Raw genomic sequence first — 15,008 nt, 5'->3', positions numbered from 1 at the left:
GGTCTTTGTTGAGATTTTTTTTATACCCACTAAGTGTTGACTTGACTTTTGTTTTAATTGTGATTTTTAAAGGTTGGATTAGAAGGTTTAAAGCTATTGTCCATTAGAGTTGAATGTTGATTTTGGTGATATAGTTGTTGGATTGTATTTATTTTCAAGCTTTGAAGTGGCTTTGGATCAAACCACGTGTTAGATAAGTTGTTTTGAGACATTTGGGTTAAGTTGTGATTGGAATTATGTCCTAAATGATGGAGTTAATTTTGATTTTTGGTATAGGATTTGATTCAAGAATTGAAGGATTTTGAGGTGTTGTTCACCAAATTTGAGATCAATTCCGACACAGTTTGAGTAAGTGATTGGGGAACTTTAAATATTTGGCCTTAATGCATGATGTAAATTGGATGATTGGGAAATTTGGCCTTATTTGAATATCCTAATTTTGGTTTATGACATAGGACTTGGTTCGTATTCTTTTTGGGCAAATAGAAGTTAAGATTGATTGAACTTGTTTGGGCTAAAATTTGAGGTAAGTATCTTTCTACTAGTTCTCCTTCGAACCAATTGTCTCCCTTCACATGATAATGAATGGATTGTTTAATTTAGATTGCTTGGACTGTTTATTTTAGATTGATTGGTCTGTTAATTTCATGATATGGATTGATTGGGCTGCTTTGACTGTGATGTTATGTAAAGTTAACTGAGGATACACTGGTAATTTTACCCCTAAGATAAACGACTATAAATATAACAAAGGAGTTATATGTCAATTATTGCATGCTACGTTTATATGGTTTTTGTTAACTTCTTTATTTGGGTAGGCATACACATACGACTTATTGTGTGCTCCTTTGGGACCACACCATGACTGTATATGTGCACATTTATGATTGATCGTGTACCTTTGGGATACATACCTATGACTGATGTATGCTTCCTCAGGACACACTTATGACTAATTTGTGTACCTTCGGGTTACACATTGTGACTGATGCATGTTCCCTCAATTTCGACTGATAAAAAACTTGATGCGTTATTTTATGTGATGAAAATATGGAATGAGATGCGGTGATGAAATGCATTGAGCAACAAGTTTTCTCAGCGGAATCCAAGTATAAACCCCACTAAGTTTCCTGGTAAGTCCAGGGTCGAACTCAGGGACTAAAGAAAATGGTATGTAGTGGTAATTTTCAAGAAGACTTTGCAGTAACCAAGAATTCAAATAGTTGTTTGGGTTTTTGTTTGCGGTAATAAAATAAATGAATACGGCGGATTTGAGAAAAGTTCGATTATGTGATAGATACACTGAGTATGCGGAGGAACAGGTTGAGAAGGTCTTTAGCTAGCGTTTCCTGGGAATGCGTCAAACTATGCGATCATGCTACACTCATATGATAGCAAATCATTTTCCAATGCAAATGTGGTGCTCCTGGTTCTAGGACGCATGTGTTGAATGCAACAATGTCCATAGAGCTTATTCCTAAGTCTCTGCTCTTTTCCTATGCGATGATGCAAGATGCACACAAAGACAAGGTGACTGCACACAATCATATCCTATCTTCTATCTCTTGATTATGCATTCTAATCTAACTCTCTCGAGCCTAGATTCTAACCTGACTTTTCCAAGCCTAGATCTTGTCCTTAGACTACCCTCCTGAGTATCTCTAATGGATGAATGAAGCATACATAATACAAGATAATCGCATAGAATGAAGATCCTCAATTATGCTAGCTAAGTGCTTCTCAACCAATTCAACAGATTTAGCTACTCATGCGTAATAAACAGAGAGTGAACAGATATAAAGAAGCAAATTCCATTTCTATAGATGAGTTAAGTACAAAATGACAATGGAAGATAAGGATAGAGAGCCTCGTAGCAATCCCTTGCTTCCCAAGGCTTTTACACTGTCGACTCTATTCTATTTAAAAGATATTCCTACTTCCACAGGAGTTGGCCCTCTCTCTGATCTTGAAGCTTCCGGCACTCTCCCAAGTTCACCGGAACAATCGATCGGCACAATCTCGCTTCTCTCGCTTCCGCCTTAAAATAAAAAAGAAACTAAAAACAAAGCTATTCTAACTATTGGAAAAATTATCTAAGTATCCGAACTGTCCGAACTATCGAACTTCTTTGCTGAAGGTTGGCTTCGGTATTTATAGAGCTTCAGGGTGAAAGGCGGCTTCTCTCTTATGATTGCACAGATGAGATGGCTTTAATTCTCTGATTGATGTGCCGAATATTTGTCACCGAAATGCTGAGTGTACTTGCTACAGTAGACCGTTAGTGGGCATTGTCAACCTTGGAATTCGGACTCGACCGTCATCAGCTTTCTATCCCATTGTGATTAATTATGCTTTTCACCCAGATGCGTCCACCAAGTTGCGTCGGCTCTATGCGGCAATCCTTCTTAAGCATATGTTTGCGAGCACAAATCACCACAAAGTCTTGCGGTAATATTGCGTTCCACCGTTGATTTCTTGTGATGCCACTTTCCGCCTTGTGGCAATGCATATTCTGCATAAAAATAAAAAAAGTTAACCGTTTTTATGCGATGAACGCATGCGACCACAATGTTATGAACTTAATGCTTTTTGGACGCAATCTAACATATTTTATCAACGTAAACCTTCATTGTTTAATAACTTAGCATTGTAATAACGTGTATTTCTACCCGTTATCAGTGATCCTCCAGGATCACTGTGACTGAAATGATATGAGTGTGCATCGGTGCCTAGATGAGCTAGTTAACAGGTAACCTAGAGAGCCCAATAGTAGGCCACTTACTGAGTATTGTTATACTCATCCTTTCTTCTTTCATTTTTTTTTTCAGGCAACAACAGGAATGGATTGGCAAGGGACTCGAGATAAAGCCATACGGGGACATTAAAAAACGCTTTCGCACAGTTCATGTTTGTTTTCATTTACTTATTTAGATATATTTTTTTTTTATTTGATTTTGTTGACAAATGACCAGTTTTATTGCTTTGTTTTGAAATATTGTTTTTCGTTTGTAAATGTTTTTTTTCTTGGATCCCAACTAAATGTATTGATCATTGGATTTGTTATTGAATTTACATTTCAGTTTAACATGGTCATTCATGTTTTCACTATATTTAACGTTATTACAGACAAATTTTTTGAATGAAAACGAGTATTTAATCGTAACTGTCCATGTTAGAGTACTCGAAAGTTTGGGTTGTTACACTTAAAGGGATTGTGCAACATTTGTTCTCACTATTAAAGAAGTTAGCCAATTTAAATTTAGATAGCCAGTGGTACAAGGGGCGTATTTCACAGCCTCCATGACTTAATAGCATACAACTCCAGGTATGAAGACATGATGTTTAGTTTTACACCTTATACATTATAAGTTTTCTTGTGACTTTCACCCTTGCGCATGAAAATGGCGATGAGTCCCTTACAACAAAGTATAAGAAAAGTAAACTAACTTGTATAATGAAATATATAGTATGAAAGCATGATCAAAGGTGATTGAAATGGGCATGCGGCCACGGACAACACGACCTGAACAAGCATGACCATGACATTAGGCATGCTCTGTGCAAAAGTTGGACTCCCCGACTTTGAAGGCCAAGGCCGAGGCTCATGCCCAGTGGTGAATTGGGCTCCTCGACTTTGAAGGTTGAGGTCGAGATGGAGTTGGGCTAGAAGGTCCAACTCCCCTCCCTCGGCCCGCCATGATATTGTCTTAGTTTTAATCTGATTTTCTTTATCCCACGTTTATTAGATTTATCCTTTTAGTTCAAAATTACAGACATTAAGGGTCATACATTTTGTTATTGTTTTAGAACCAAATGGAAAATGTGTTTGGCGTCGTGGCTTCTGGTTTATTCACATATAATGAATTATATTTGAATAAACAAAACAGGTGTAATCTAAGACAACAGATATCATATTGGTTATCGTCAATCACTTTATATATTTATAGACAAGAATCTTCTAAGTCTGACATGCTATTTTAAGAACACAACTTTGGAAGGACATGGATGGGAAACTAAACAAGTAACATGCAATGTTTTAGGTCTAAGTTTTTATGTTTATTTATTTTTGTTTCTAGATATGTAAGGTCGTATGTGACAACCATCTTATTTTTTAAAATAAAATTAAGCTTGTTTTCTAACAATTTATTGTCTACAATAATTCTCATCATCTTTTTAAAAAATCATTTTAATTCATAACCAAATACAAAAACAAAAGTTATTGTTTCGTTTGCATTTATTCCGTTTTTAGTTTTCTGATTATGAGATTTATGCTTATCTCTTTCCAATTTTTTTTTTATCATGGTTTTCACATTTCTTAAGGAAATATTAGAATTCTTAATCAAACTCTAAAATGAGCAACAAGTTTTTAAAAATTACATTTTGTGGACAACCAAACAAAGAAATTTATAGGTGAAAGTAGGTTTATAAGCTTGATTTTCAAAAAAAAAAAAAAAAAAAAAATCAAATGACTATTAGAAGAGGTCTACAATTGTTAGTTTTAAACCTGGGTTGGATCTGGGAAACATTTCTAAAATACAGAAAACAAAATGATTATAGATAATAGAAAAAAATCTAAATGGTTAATAGACCGAGCCTAAATATTTTATTTGAGTTCAACTTTACACAATAAATCATTTGATAAAAATTCAATTTTGTGTTTGGAGGAGATGCTTCATCTACCACTACACCATTATGTAGCTTTGAATACTTGTCTATTAAAAATCTAATTATGAAGACAAACGAAAAAATAATGCCACATCAAATTTATGTTAAATGATTAATTTAAAATTTTAAAAATAAAATTAAAAAAAAAATCTTAATGATATAAATGCAAATATATACTAAAACTGATGTTAAAAGAAGTTAGTTGAGTTGAAGTGCTAAAGTGATGGCTAAAGAAAAGTACGTTTTTTAATACTGGGATCAAGCAATTAAGTATTTTTCATTGAAGTGGTAATAAAAAGAGAAATGATGTGGATAAAAGCAGTCCTCACAAGAAATCCAAAACACACCCCTTGATGGAATTTTCCATTTCACATAAAAGCAGTAACTTTCCTTGAGAATAAAAAATTAACTCTGGAATAATGAAAAGAAAAGACAAATTCATGTTTCAAATGAAATGACCTCATTTTTGTGAAGCAACAGCCTGAAAATCCCACAAAGTTCCAATCATTCCACCCTTCACCAAGCAGAAAAGATAAGATTCTGAATATTGTGTTGTCTCCTACTATTGAATTTCCTTTTCATGATATTGAATTTCTCCACCTTCTATGTGTCTTTCTGGCTTTCTCTCCTGTTATTGGAACTTGATCGACCAAATCATGGTTTTCCAATGCATTCATCTTGGTCAGTTTACTTAGTTTCTTCCATCCACTACTCCATGATGATGTTTGTTTCTGCTTCAGGATCTTCTCAAATTGTCTCTGCAAATTCTCCAAATTGTTTTGGAGCTCCAAGTATTTCATATTCACAGTATCGAGTTCGAATTTAAGTGTGTTTATATCCTTTTTCGCAGCTGTCCATCCTTCTTGGAATGATTGAGGTGTCCCTTCAAGTAGTGTTTTTCTGCTCGAGGCAATTGGTTGACATCGAGACTCGCCAGCTTCTTTGATTGTGTTGTTGGCTATGGCATTGTTTATCTTCATTTGCTCGGAGAAGAGGACTTGAATGACAACTCGTAATGGGAGTCGTTCATTTTGTGCAGCATGCATACAGGCATCAACAGAAAGCTTTTGGCAGTCCATCACCCGGCACAACCGCTTCCTTTCATGCTCAGATAATGTTGGATGTGCCTGTTGGTTTGGTGTAACAGGAAAAAGAAGATCAATGGATATCCATAGTCGAGTGACCTTGTTGCAGTTCTTACATTAGTTTGTAAGGAATTTTTGCATTACGATCCCCTTTATAGTGTTTATAAGGATTTCTAATGCATCCGTCTTTTTTTGTTTTTTTTTAATACAGAAATGCATTAACCAAAACAAACACCACCGATAAACATGGAAAATATCAACCCCTTCAAAAATAATGGGAGAACAAAAGTTGGATAGACATCTTTCTAGACTCAAGATGACCCTATGCCAAAGGTGCTAGGTTGTGAGCAACTTTGTTTTGTTCTTTCGAGACCTCACAAAAACGAAAGATATTTACAGAAGAGCCGTTTATAAAGATTTCTAATGTATCCAAGTCTTTTTTGTTCAATGTCAAATGTTATGCAGTTCAAATTATGCATAATTTCTCTATAATTCCTTTCTATGGGGATAAAAACAGTTCAAAGCACCAACGAAGCGAATTTCAGTAAAAAATGAAACTCAGTCAATGGATAGAAAAAGATTTTCCTTCAACTTACCTTAAGATATGAATCAACAGCTCGATAAAGCCCGTCATCACATGATCTTGCCGATTCGGGCAGAGCCTCAGCCAAGACTTGAAAGTTTGTCAAGGAGAGATTTCTATCCCTAGCCACCTCTGTGAGATAGCTATCAACCAGCCTTGCCACTCGGATCTTCGCATTTTGGCTCGAACTTCCAGTGGTTTGAGATGCTTCCAATACGTCTTTTCCTGAAAAGGATTGACTACTAGGACTTGAATCTTCTGTTAGTTCTTGAATGAGGAAATGTTCCAAAAGCCTCTGAACAAGATCAACGTCATACATGGTCTCAGATGTGTTATAAGAAGGAATGAGAAGATCTGTGAGGGTGGCCTGTTCAAATTGCATCCCCACCCTTTTCTCTAGTTCAGTAACCAAAGCAGGAGCAACCTTCAACACATTTGCCATGCTTAGAAGTTGTAGAAGAAAGCTACATGACACACAGTCCTTCTGTGGTGGAAGTATGCTGATCAGACTTTCGATAATCATTCGCCTTTCTTTAGCCTGAAGCGTCGAGATTTCATTTTTCGGATTTACCACAACCATATGAAGGCCACCATTCCAATTGTACTTATTGCTACTGCCACAGCCATTACTACAGTTTGTGGCCTCTGTGCCTTCTCTATTTCCATCATTAACTAAACCTGGAAGCCATTTACATGCATAGTACATTATTGCAGCTCCAATCTGTTCATATCTCATCCCTTTCACCTTTATAGCAGTGATGACTCTCACAAAGTGATCAATCCTCAGGATTGATGCATCTTCGAACCACCAATCCACAGGAACAGTATGGCTTCCACCTGGGATCGGCTCCTTCATCTCATTCCATTTTGGACTTTGAATGTCTTGAGGCTTCTCAGTGTAAGACCATCTCACACCTTTTGGATTGGCACAAGCCTTCCAAGCTATGGAGTCACTACATCTTCTAACAATTTGAAGATTCTCCGCCCACGGTGAAAGATTCTCGCAGCTTTTCAACACTATAATCGAGTCACTCCAAGACGATAGAACGACATAGCTTAAAAATGCTTCGGTTTTGAATATGAGGTTCCCTTCCTCATAATCTTCTGTCATTTCAAGGTACTCAGCAGTACATCTCAGACCAGAGATATTAGCCGCGGTTAGATCAAGAGGGATGCCGTAGCAGAATTTCGCTGCTAATAGAAAAGCCTCAGTCCCTCCCGGAAGGTCATCTATAACAATCTTGCTCAAGTCTGGATCCCTTGATTCATACACAAGTCTTGTCATCTTCCCACTCCGAGAAAACAGAAGATACTTCCCAACATGAAGGGAAAAAAACAACAAATCAAAACAAAAACAATGGTCAAAAAACTCATCTCCAGAAATACAGAACCCCTAAGGAGAAAAAAAAAAGTGCTACCTTGTGTAAATGGAACTCCACATCTTCAACTTGAACAAGAAGGTCACTTGGAATATCGGTTCCAACATGCCTAAGCAGCATAAAGCATAAAACTGAGAACTCAGTTCAAATTTGAGACAGACATTTCAACAAACACTTGATGTTCACTACACCCATTAAGGCAAAATAGGGATAACCAAAGAGAGGGGGGAAAAAAACAAAAAGGAAAAGCAGTTTATAAAGAAGAAATAACCATGAACGGCCTCTGAGCTCAAAGCCATCGGTCTTGAGGCCATGTTTGGTTGGACTGAGGAGTTCATTGCCATATTCACGTCCCCTGACAGATTCAGATTCAGATTCCCACATGATTGAAAGGGAGAAGACCCTGAAAAAAGTTTCAATTGAAAATTTAGCTGAGGGGGAAAACGAATTGTCAGAATGGGATTGCAAAAGAAACAGAGATATGAAGTCAAAAATAAAAATTCCCACATGGGTTGCTTGGATTTATGCTGGTTGAAATGTCGGCTTGGACAGTTGTTTGAATTCGATTGATTTTGCTCACGGGGTGAGAATTGAGCGGGATTTCTACAGTATACAATGTCAATGGATCCTTCTTTCTGCGTCTTCTCCCCTGCTCCGCCATGGATAGATTGTTGGCTTCTGTCTGTGTTAAATTTTGGTCTTCGTCCATCTTTTTTGGGTATTTCTTCTGCTAAGCCAGGTGACGAACAACAATACAATCTGAACTTGGAATGGAAGTTATGTAGATGACGTTTTAAATTTGAAATGGTCGAAATTTTATTAATCAAACTAGTGTCATCGAGCCTTTCGTCACTATGGATTCTTTCTCACTCTTGTCCCACGTACCTCATACGTTCGACATCTCGAATTAAGAATGAAAATTTGCACGATATCCAAAAATTGAGTCCAAAATGTCAAATGATCCTTTTTTAAAAAATAATATCAATTGACTATCTGCTGACGTCATCATCCTATCAAATTACATATTTGCCCTTACTTCGTCTTCTTACCTTTTTATCGAGAAAACCCACCAAAACTAAACTATTATTCATTCAAATTTTCCAAGGCTAACGACTGTATTGCTCATAAACAAAAAAAAAAAACTATTTCCAGCTTGCCAAACGATTCTACTTCTGCTTTCGATCGAATCTTATCAGTAAATCTTTCTTTCAATATGGTTTTTTTTGTTTGTTTTTTTTTTTTTTTTTTTTTTTAGATTTGTTCTATGGTTGAAGACGAGTAGAAAGAGTTTGTGAGCAAGATAAGTGAGAGTGAAATTGATAGAGCACCACCGGAGAGATAAGTGAACCTATGGTTTTTTTTGTTTGTTTTTCTAGTTTTCAATGTGTTATGTGGTTGAAAACGAGTAAAAAGAGAGAATGTGAGGGAGATAAGGGAAAGCGACACCATATAGAGCGAGATTGTGAGAGAGAGCGATGTCAGCGATATCCATTCTAGTGAGATTTAAACATAATGTTTTTTTACATTTTTTTTTAAGGAGTTTACTGATTGAATTTTTTAATAAATGCAGGAGTGATTTAAGATGGTTACACATTTCAGAATAGCTGAAGCTGACAGATTTCTCGGTCAAGTAACCAGCTTGGCCCCACATTGCCAATGCAAACAAGATTGTCAAAGAAAAGCTCACGCTAATGTAGTTGGCCATGTTCAAGAGAACAGTTTTTGGGCGATTTCTTGACGTTGATATAGTGTTTAATAGCCCAATTGTCTATCACATTATGCTCAGAGAAGTGAAGAGGACAAAATCAGACTCAATGACATTCGCTATCTGTGGGAAGCTTGTCACCTTTTCGAAGGATGACTTTTTAGTGATGACTGGTTTGTGGCAATCCCCATCACGAGTTGATCGGAATCAGCAGTTCTCATATGAACTTGCCATCAAGTATTTTGGAAATTGAGTGATGAAGGACACTTTACACCTCCGTGAACTCGAAGAAAAATACAAGCACTTAGAGTTTGAAAACAATGATGATGTTGTGAAGATCAGCCTAGTTTACTACATTGAGGTCGCAATGATAGGAAAAAACAAGCAGAAAAATGCAGTCGACCTCAAATGTTTCAAGGACGTTCAAAGCTTAGAGTACTACAATAGTCTTGATTGCGGTACCATTATCTGGGAGAGGAGATTGGATGCCCTAAAGACTGCCTTGAATGATAAGAGCAGCCTTTACAAGATGAGGGTCAAATCAAATAAAATCTACGTTGTGAAGTACTCCTTACGTGGATTTCCACAAGTGTTTCAGGTAAATTTGATTAACATAATAATCGTGTTATTTGATCTAACATTACTATTGTTCTTAATATATTTTAAATTTTATTTAGGTATGGACGTTTGAGATCCTAGCTTCATCGATAGCTGGGAACATTGCAGAGCAAAAGAGCAAGGTGGCTTTGCCCGGCATATTATGACGGTCATGCTCCCACTCGGTATCCTTCAAAGTACTCAAGAGGGAGATATTCGAGTTTAACAATGTAAGTTTACTCTATGCATAACATGTTTATCTGGTTGTTAAATTGACATTAACCAGTTTACTGGGTTGTTAATGCAGATGAAGGTTAAAGAGGGCACAGTGATGTCAAATGCTGAAAGGGAGTTTCGGGATACTCCGGTGGAACGACGACCTATATTTGAGCTAGGTGCGGATGATGATAGTTCTGAAAGTGGCTCAAGGTCGACGAGTGAGGGGGATAGTCCCGAGAGTGAAAGTGACAGTGATGACCATCGTGGAGATGCCAATGACGAGGTTGTCAGGGTGGAGGGAGGGGATGATCTCGAGCATTCTGAGCACGAGGATGCTGAATATGAAAGGTGGAAGGAAGGATAGAAGAAGGGATATAAACACGTAGTGATGATATGTTCGATGATATGATAGGGGACGTACGCGAGGAGAACGAGTTGAACCAAGTTGATGTCTTTCATGCGTACTCCGGTACAGAGCGTCATGTGGATGAGGAGTGTCTTGAGTGTGCTGCCCGCCACAGGAAGGGAGCCAATGCAGACGAGTCTACTTATTCGTACCTTCAGTCCATTGACAGCACACTATCAAGGTTGCGGGTTTAGATAGTCGTGTCTCTAGTATAGAGGAAAACATGACTGAAATAAAAGGGCAATTGCCGACCATCCTTTCATTATTGCAATCTATACATAAGGTTTTCATCCTTTTATTTCTTTATGTGTTTAGCTTTTACGTGTTCGTGAACTCACCATTTTCCTTTACTAATTGAAGGGTTCCATGGTGAATGAGGAGACGACCAGGTCACCCATCCCATCTCGGGAGCCCGATACGACTGCGACTACCTCTGACACTCCCATCCCCATCCTCTCTCTATAGCCTGATACCACCCCTTCACCTACTCCCAACCCCCCTGTAGCCTGATACCACCATTACCACGTCATCACCGATTGACGTTGAACCTATACAGGCCGACGTTCTACAGATAGAGCCTGACATGTCTGCCTTACTCACCATGCCACCTACAGAGGCTGACATGTCTAGCATCCCAGAGGCAGCCACTTCTGGGATTGTTACGACCACAGATGGAGTTCCACTAGTGAGTAATTTATTGATCAGTAATCTTTGTTTATATTTTTATATTTCTTGATGAGTAATATTTTGTTATCTGTTTATGTAGGATTCTCGAAGAATTAGTCATAAGATAAAATCGGCTGACAAATATACACCCCTAGCCCAAGCAAAGAAGAAAAGTGTGGTTAAACATCCTCTCCCAGGTCTAGCTACGTCAAGATACAGATCGATCGTCACATTTAACGTAGCACAGGGATTTCGACACAATATCTTAACAAAAATGATGGGCTGGATCTCGAACGACAATACAAACAACGAGGTTCGAGAGAACTCTTTCAAACCACTCGACAAGCAATTCTTCAAGGAGTTGATTACCCCGAATTCGTTGGTCGAGTGTGATGTAAGTTTCCTAGTCTTTACGTCTTTACATGTCGGATATCGTGTACTTTTACTGACATATTCTTTTTTCGTGCAAACCATAAACACTTTATTTTATTTTATGAAAGATAAATTTTATATCCGACCCAACATGTGCATGCATAAGTTCACCATCTTGCCAATTGGTGTAACGGTAAATTTTGATATTTTTTTTTCTTAACTTCTCATTTTGTTAAGTTTCCTAGTCTTTACTTCTTTACTTAGCTTCTCATTTTATTTAACAGAGTCACCTCAATGCTCGTGGTGGGGTATTTAAAAGAATAAAGAATAAGTCACTCTTGGAGGCTGCCCTAGCTTAGGAAGATGAAGACACATACAAGGACTACATCACCGGTAAATTCGATGTCAAATGGGTAGATGTGGATTTTGTTTACACGGTGATGAATATCAGTGAGCATCAGATAATCCTTACCATGGACATTAACAGAGGCCACATATTCGTGTTCGATTAACTTCCGTCATACACACCAATGATAAAGCTGGTGAATTGGCTAAAGCCATTGACAGTCACAGTACCATCCCTACTTCATTACTGTGACGTGGATCGATCGAAGTCGAACCTGTCCACAGCCCGTTGAAAAATCTCGCGACCTAAGAACGTCGATATACAACATGGGTCGCTTGATTGTGGCATCTTTGCAATAAAACTTATGGAACACTTGGTGACTGGTGCTGATCCATCCGTAATCACTCAGGAGAAGATGAGTGAATATAAGATGCAATTAGCATGTTAGCTATGGGCAAACACTCCATATTTTTTATATGTAACATTGTATTTTTTATTCTTTGTAAAAATATTCATTTATTTTTTATGTATGTAAAAACATTCATTTATTTTTTATGTATGTAAAAACATTCATTTATTTTTTATGTATGTAAAAACATTCATTTATTTTTTATATATGTAAAAACATTTATTGTATAATTAAACATATATTTTTTATGAAAGTTCAAAGTTCAAAATTCAAAGTTCAGTATCAGAATTTTATCAGAACACCTGGCTATTACTCTTTTCATTGTATAGTTGAATTTTATCAGTATCAGAACAGAGCACATCCAAAACCAATCATACAACACATCCAATTGAAAGAACATTTATTGTATAATCTTTGTTTGTTATCAATTTTGTTTCAAGTATGTGTTCTGTAAAAACATTCATTGTATAATTGGTTTTGGATGTGTTCTGCTACTGCTCTTATCGGTATCAGAATTTTATCAGAACATGTCAGTTCAAAGTTCAAAGTTCAAATCAGAATTTTATCAGAACATACATAATTGAGCTTAGAACATTATATGCTATAAGGTTCAAAGTTCAAAGATTGAGAGAGCGAGATGTTGAAAGAGAGCGAGATTATGAGAGAGAGCGAGATTGAGAGAGCGAGATTTAGAGAGCGAGATGTTTAGAGAGAGTGAGATTGTGAGAGAGAGCGAGATTGAGAGAGAGCGAGATATTAAGAGAGAGCAAGATTAAGAGAGCGAGATATTCAGAGAGAGCGAGATTGAGAGAGCGAGATGTTAAGAGAGAGCGAGATGTTCAGAAAGAGCAAGATTGTGAGAGAGAGTGAGATTGAGAGAGTATTTGTTATCCATTTTGTTACAAGTATGAGGATTGAGAGAGTATGAAGTCATTGTTTTTACACGTATGAAGATTGAGATATGTATTTGTTATCCATTTTGTTTTAAGTATGAAGATTGACAGTGTAGAAGTCATTGTTTTTTGTTACACGTATGAAGATTGAGAGAGTATTTGTTATCCACTTTTTTTACAAGTATGAAGATTGATAGAATATGGAGTTATTGTTTTTTGTTTTTAGTATGATCCATTTTTGTTACAAGTATGAAGACTGAGAGAATATGACGATGGAGAGAGTATGATGATTGAGAGAGTATGAATATTGCTATTATATAAATACTCCAGCTTGTTATTGTTTTTTGCTTACAAGATGAAGGTATGAAGTATCAAGTGTTACAAGTATGAAGTATCAAAAACAATGAAGTATGTTACAAGTATGACATGAAAAAATGGTCAATGGTATTTATAACTAAAATAGATGAGGGGTGTTTGTGTCTCGATCTCTGGCATTTTCAGTACGTCGTACGGTTGTAAGCGGTTCAGTACAATTTTGGCCGTTATGTCCATAATTCCCACACCGATCACTCTTCATTTGTCTGCAAAATTCTCTTCTGGATGGTATTCTTCTCACTCTCCGTCACCCAGCTTGTGGCATAAACTTCGGAGGAAGGATAATCTTTTCTACGTATCCAGAAGGTCTTTTCCATTCAGATATGTACCCAAGTGGACTTATAGGCTCCACATACGCAGTCATTAGAGAGTCCACTATATAAAATTGACTGCAAAGACCATGGATGGGTATATTTCTTTCCTTGGCAGCAACAATTTCATGGGAACATGGGATACCGAGTGATTCGAATTCCCTACACGTGAATTCCTTCGTGTGAAGATTGACAATACCGTCTAATTGATTATCTCGCACATGTACCTAATAACAATCAATAGGCTCCACCCGATATCGTCTGTCCTTATCAGGTTCACTTGCCAATCGGATTTCACAGTAGTCAGAGTGCAATGTTGTTCGAGATGCCCAGTAATTCCTTCGTTCGTAGAATCACGATTGGAGTATTCCTCTAACATGTTCAATCAATCATATTATGGGCATCAGTCGATACTCTTTAGTTAAGGAATTGAGACACTCTGCCCTGTTGGATGTCATGTTATCGTATCTTCGTTCTATTTGGTAAACTCGTGCCCAACTTTGAAGATCGATGTCTTCTAAGGATTTCGTGACAACATCGTCTCTAAAACTACGGAGTTCGTCCCATTTTTTCAGGAACTCTGTCATGCAAAATTCCCTTGCTGCATCTCTAAATATCCCAATAACCGTGTTATCCTTAAAGTTTATAACCAAATTCTGTTCTATATGCCATGTGCATAATCCATGAAATGCTATGGAAAAAAATGCACAAATAACATTGCTGATAGATACCATCTGATTGGACACGAACACCAGATTATCGGTTTCTCTGATACTGCATTTCAAGTTTGACATAAACCATTCCATGATCGATCAGTTTCATCGTCCACTATTGCATATGCTAGTGGGTATAACCTATTTTTCCCATCCATAGAAACCACAACCAACATGGTGCCTTTGTATTTTCCTTTCAAGTGCGACCCATCAAAAATAATACAAGGCCGACAGCTTGCAAAACCTCTAATACAAGGTCCTAATGCCATAAACATATACTTGAA

At 37.1% G+C, this 15,008-nt stretch overlaps 1 protein-coding gene and 1 long non-coding RNA gene across 3 annotated transcripts; one reads left to right on the top strand and one right to left on the bottom strand.

The window, feature by feature from the left end:
• Positions 1-4,998: 4,998 nt before the first annotated feature.
• LOC120077058 (root phototropism protein 3-like) lies at positions 4,999-8,581 on the bottom strand. 2 transcript variants are annotated; one of them, XM_039030907.1, is made up of 5 exons: positions 8,220-8,581; positions 7,984-8,115; positions 7,752-7,821; positions 6,347-7,645; positions 4,999-5,792 (listed from the first exon to the last, which is right to left on the bottom strand). In XM_039030907.1, coding segments are annotated over exons 1-5 (2,052 nt in total). In that variant the 5' UTR covers positions 8,222-8,581; the 3' UTR covers positions 4,999-5,243. The 2 variants fall into 2 exon arrangements, with proteins under 2 accessions (XP_038886835.1, XP_038886836.1); XM_039030908.1 differs by having other exon boundaries at positions 7,984-8,581.
• Positions 8,582-9,489: 908 nt separating this feature from the next.
• LOC120078483 lies at positions 9,490-10,883 on the top strand. The gene is made up of 3 exons (XR_005482021.1): positions 9,490-10,015; positions 10,095-10,244; positions 10,322-10,883. It is a non-coding gene; the product is annotated as an uncharacterized LOC120078483 (long non-coding RNA).
• Positions 10,884-15,008: the final 4,125 nt, after the last annotated feature.

Source organism: Benincasa hispida, chromosome 5 (assembly GCF_009727055.1).
Source record: "Benincasa hispida cultivar B227 chromosome 5, ASM972705v1, whole genome shotgun sequence".
Classification (NCBI taxonomy): domain Eukaryota; kingdom Viridiplantae; phylum Streptophyta; class Magnoliopsida; order Cucurbitales; family Cucurbitaceae; genus Benincasa; species Benincasa hispida.
This window is presented reverse-complemented; position numbering and strand designations above follow the sequence as displayed.

Bases quoted from the DNA above. Each gene is read 5' to 3' on its own strand.
- LOC120077058 (XM_039030907.1), bottom strand. The intron at 7,822-7,983 runs GTTATTTCTTCT...TATGCTGCTTAG, and splicing joins GAGCTCAGAGGCCGTTCATG to GCATGTTGGAACCGATATTC. The intron at 5,793-6,346 runs GTAAGTTGAAGG...CCAAACCAACAG, and splicing joins CTGTTGATTCATATCTTAAG to GCACATCCAACATTATCTGA.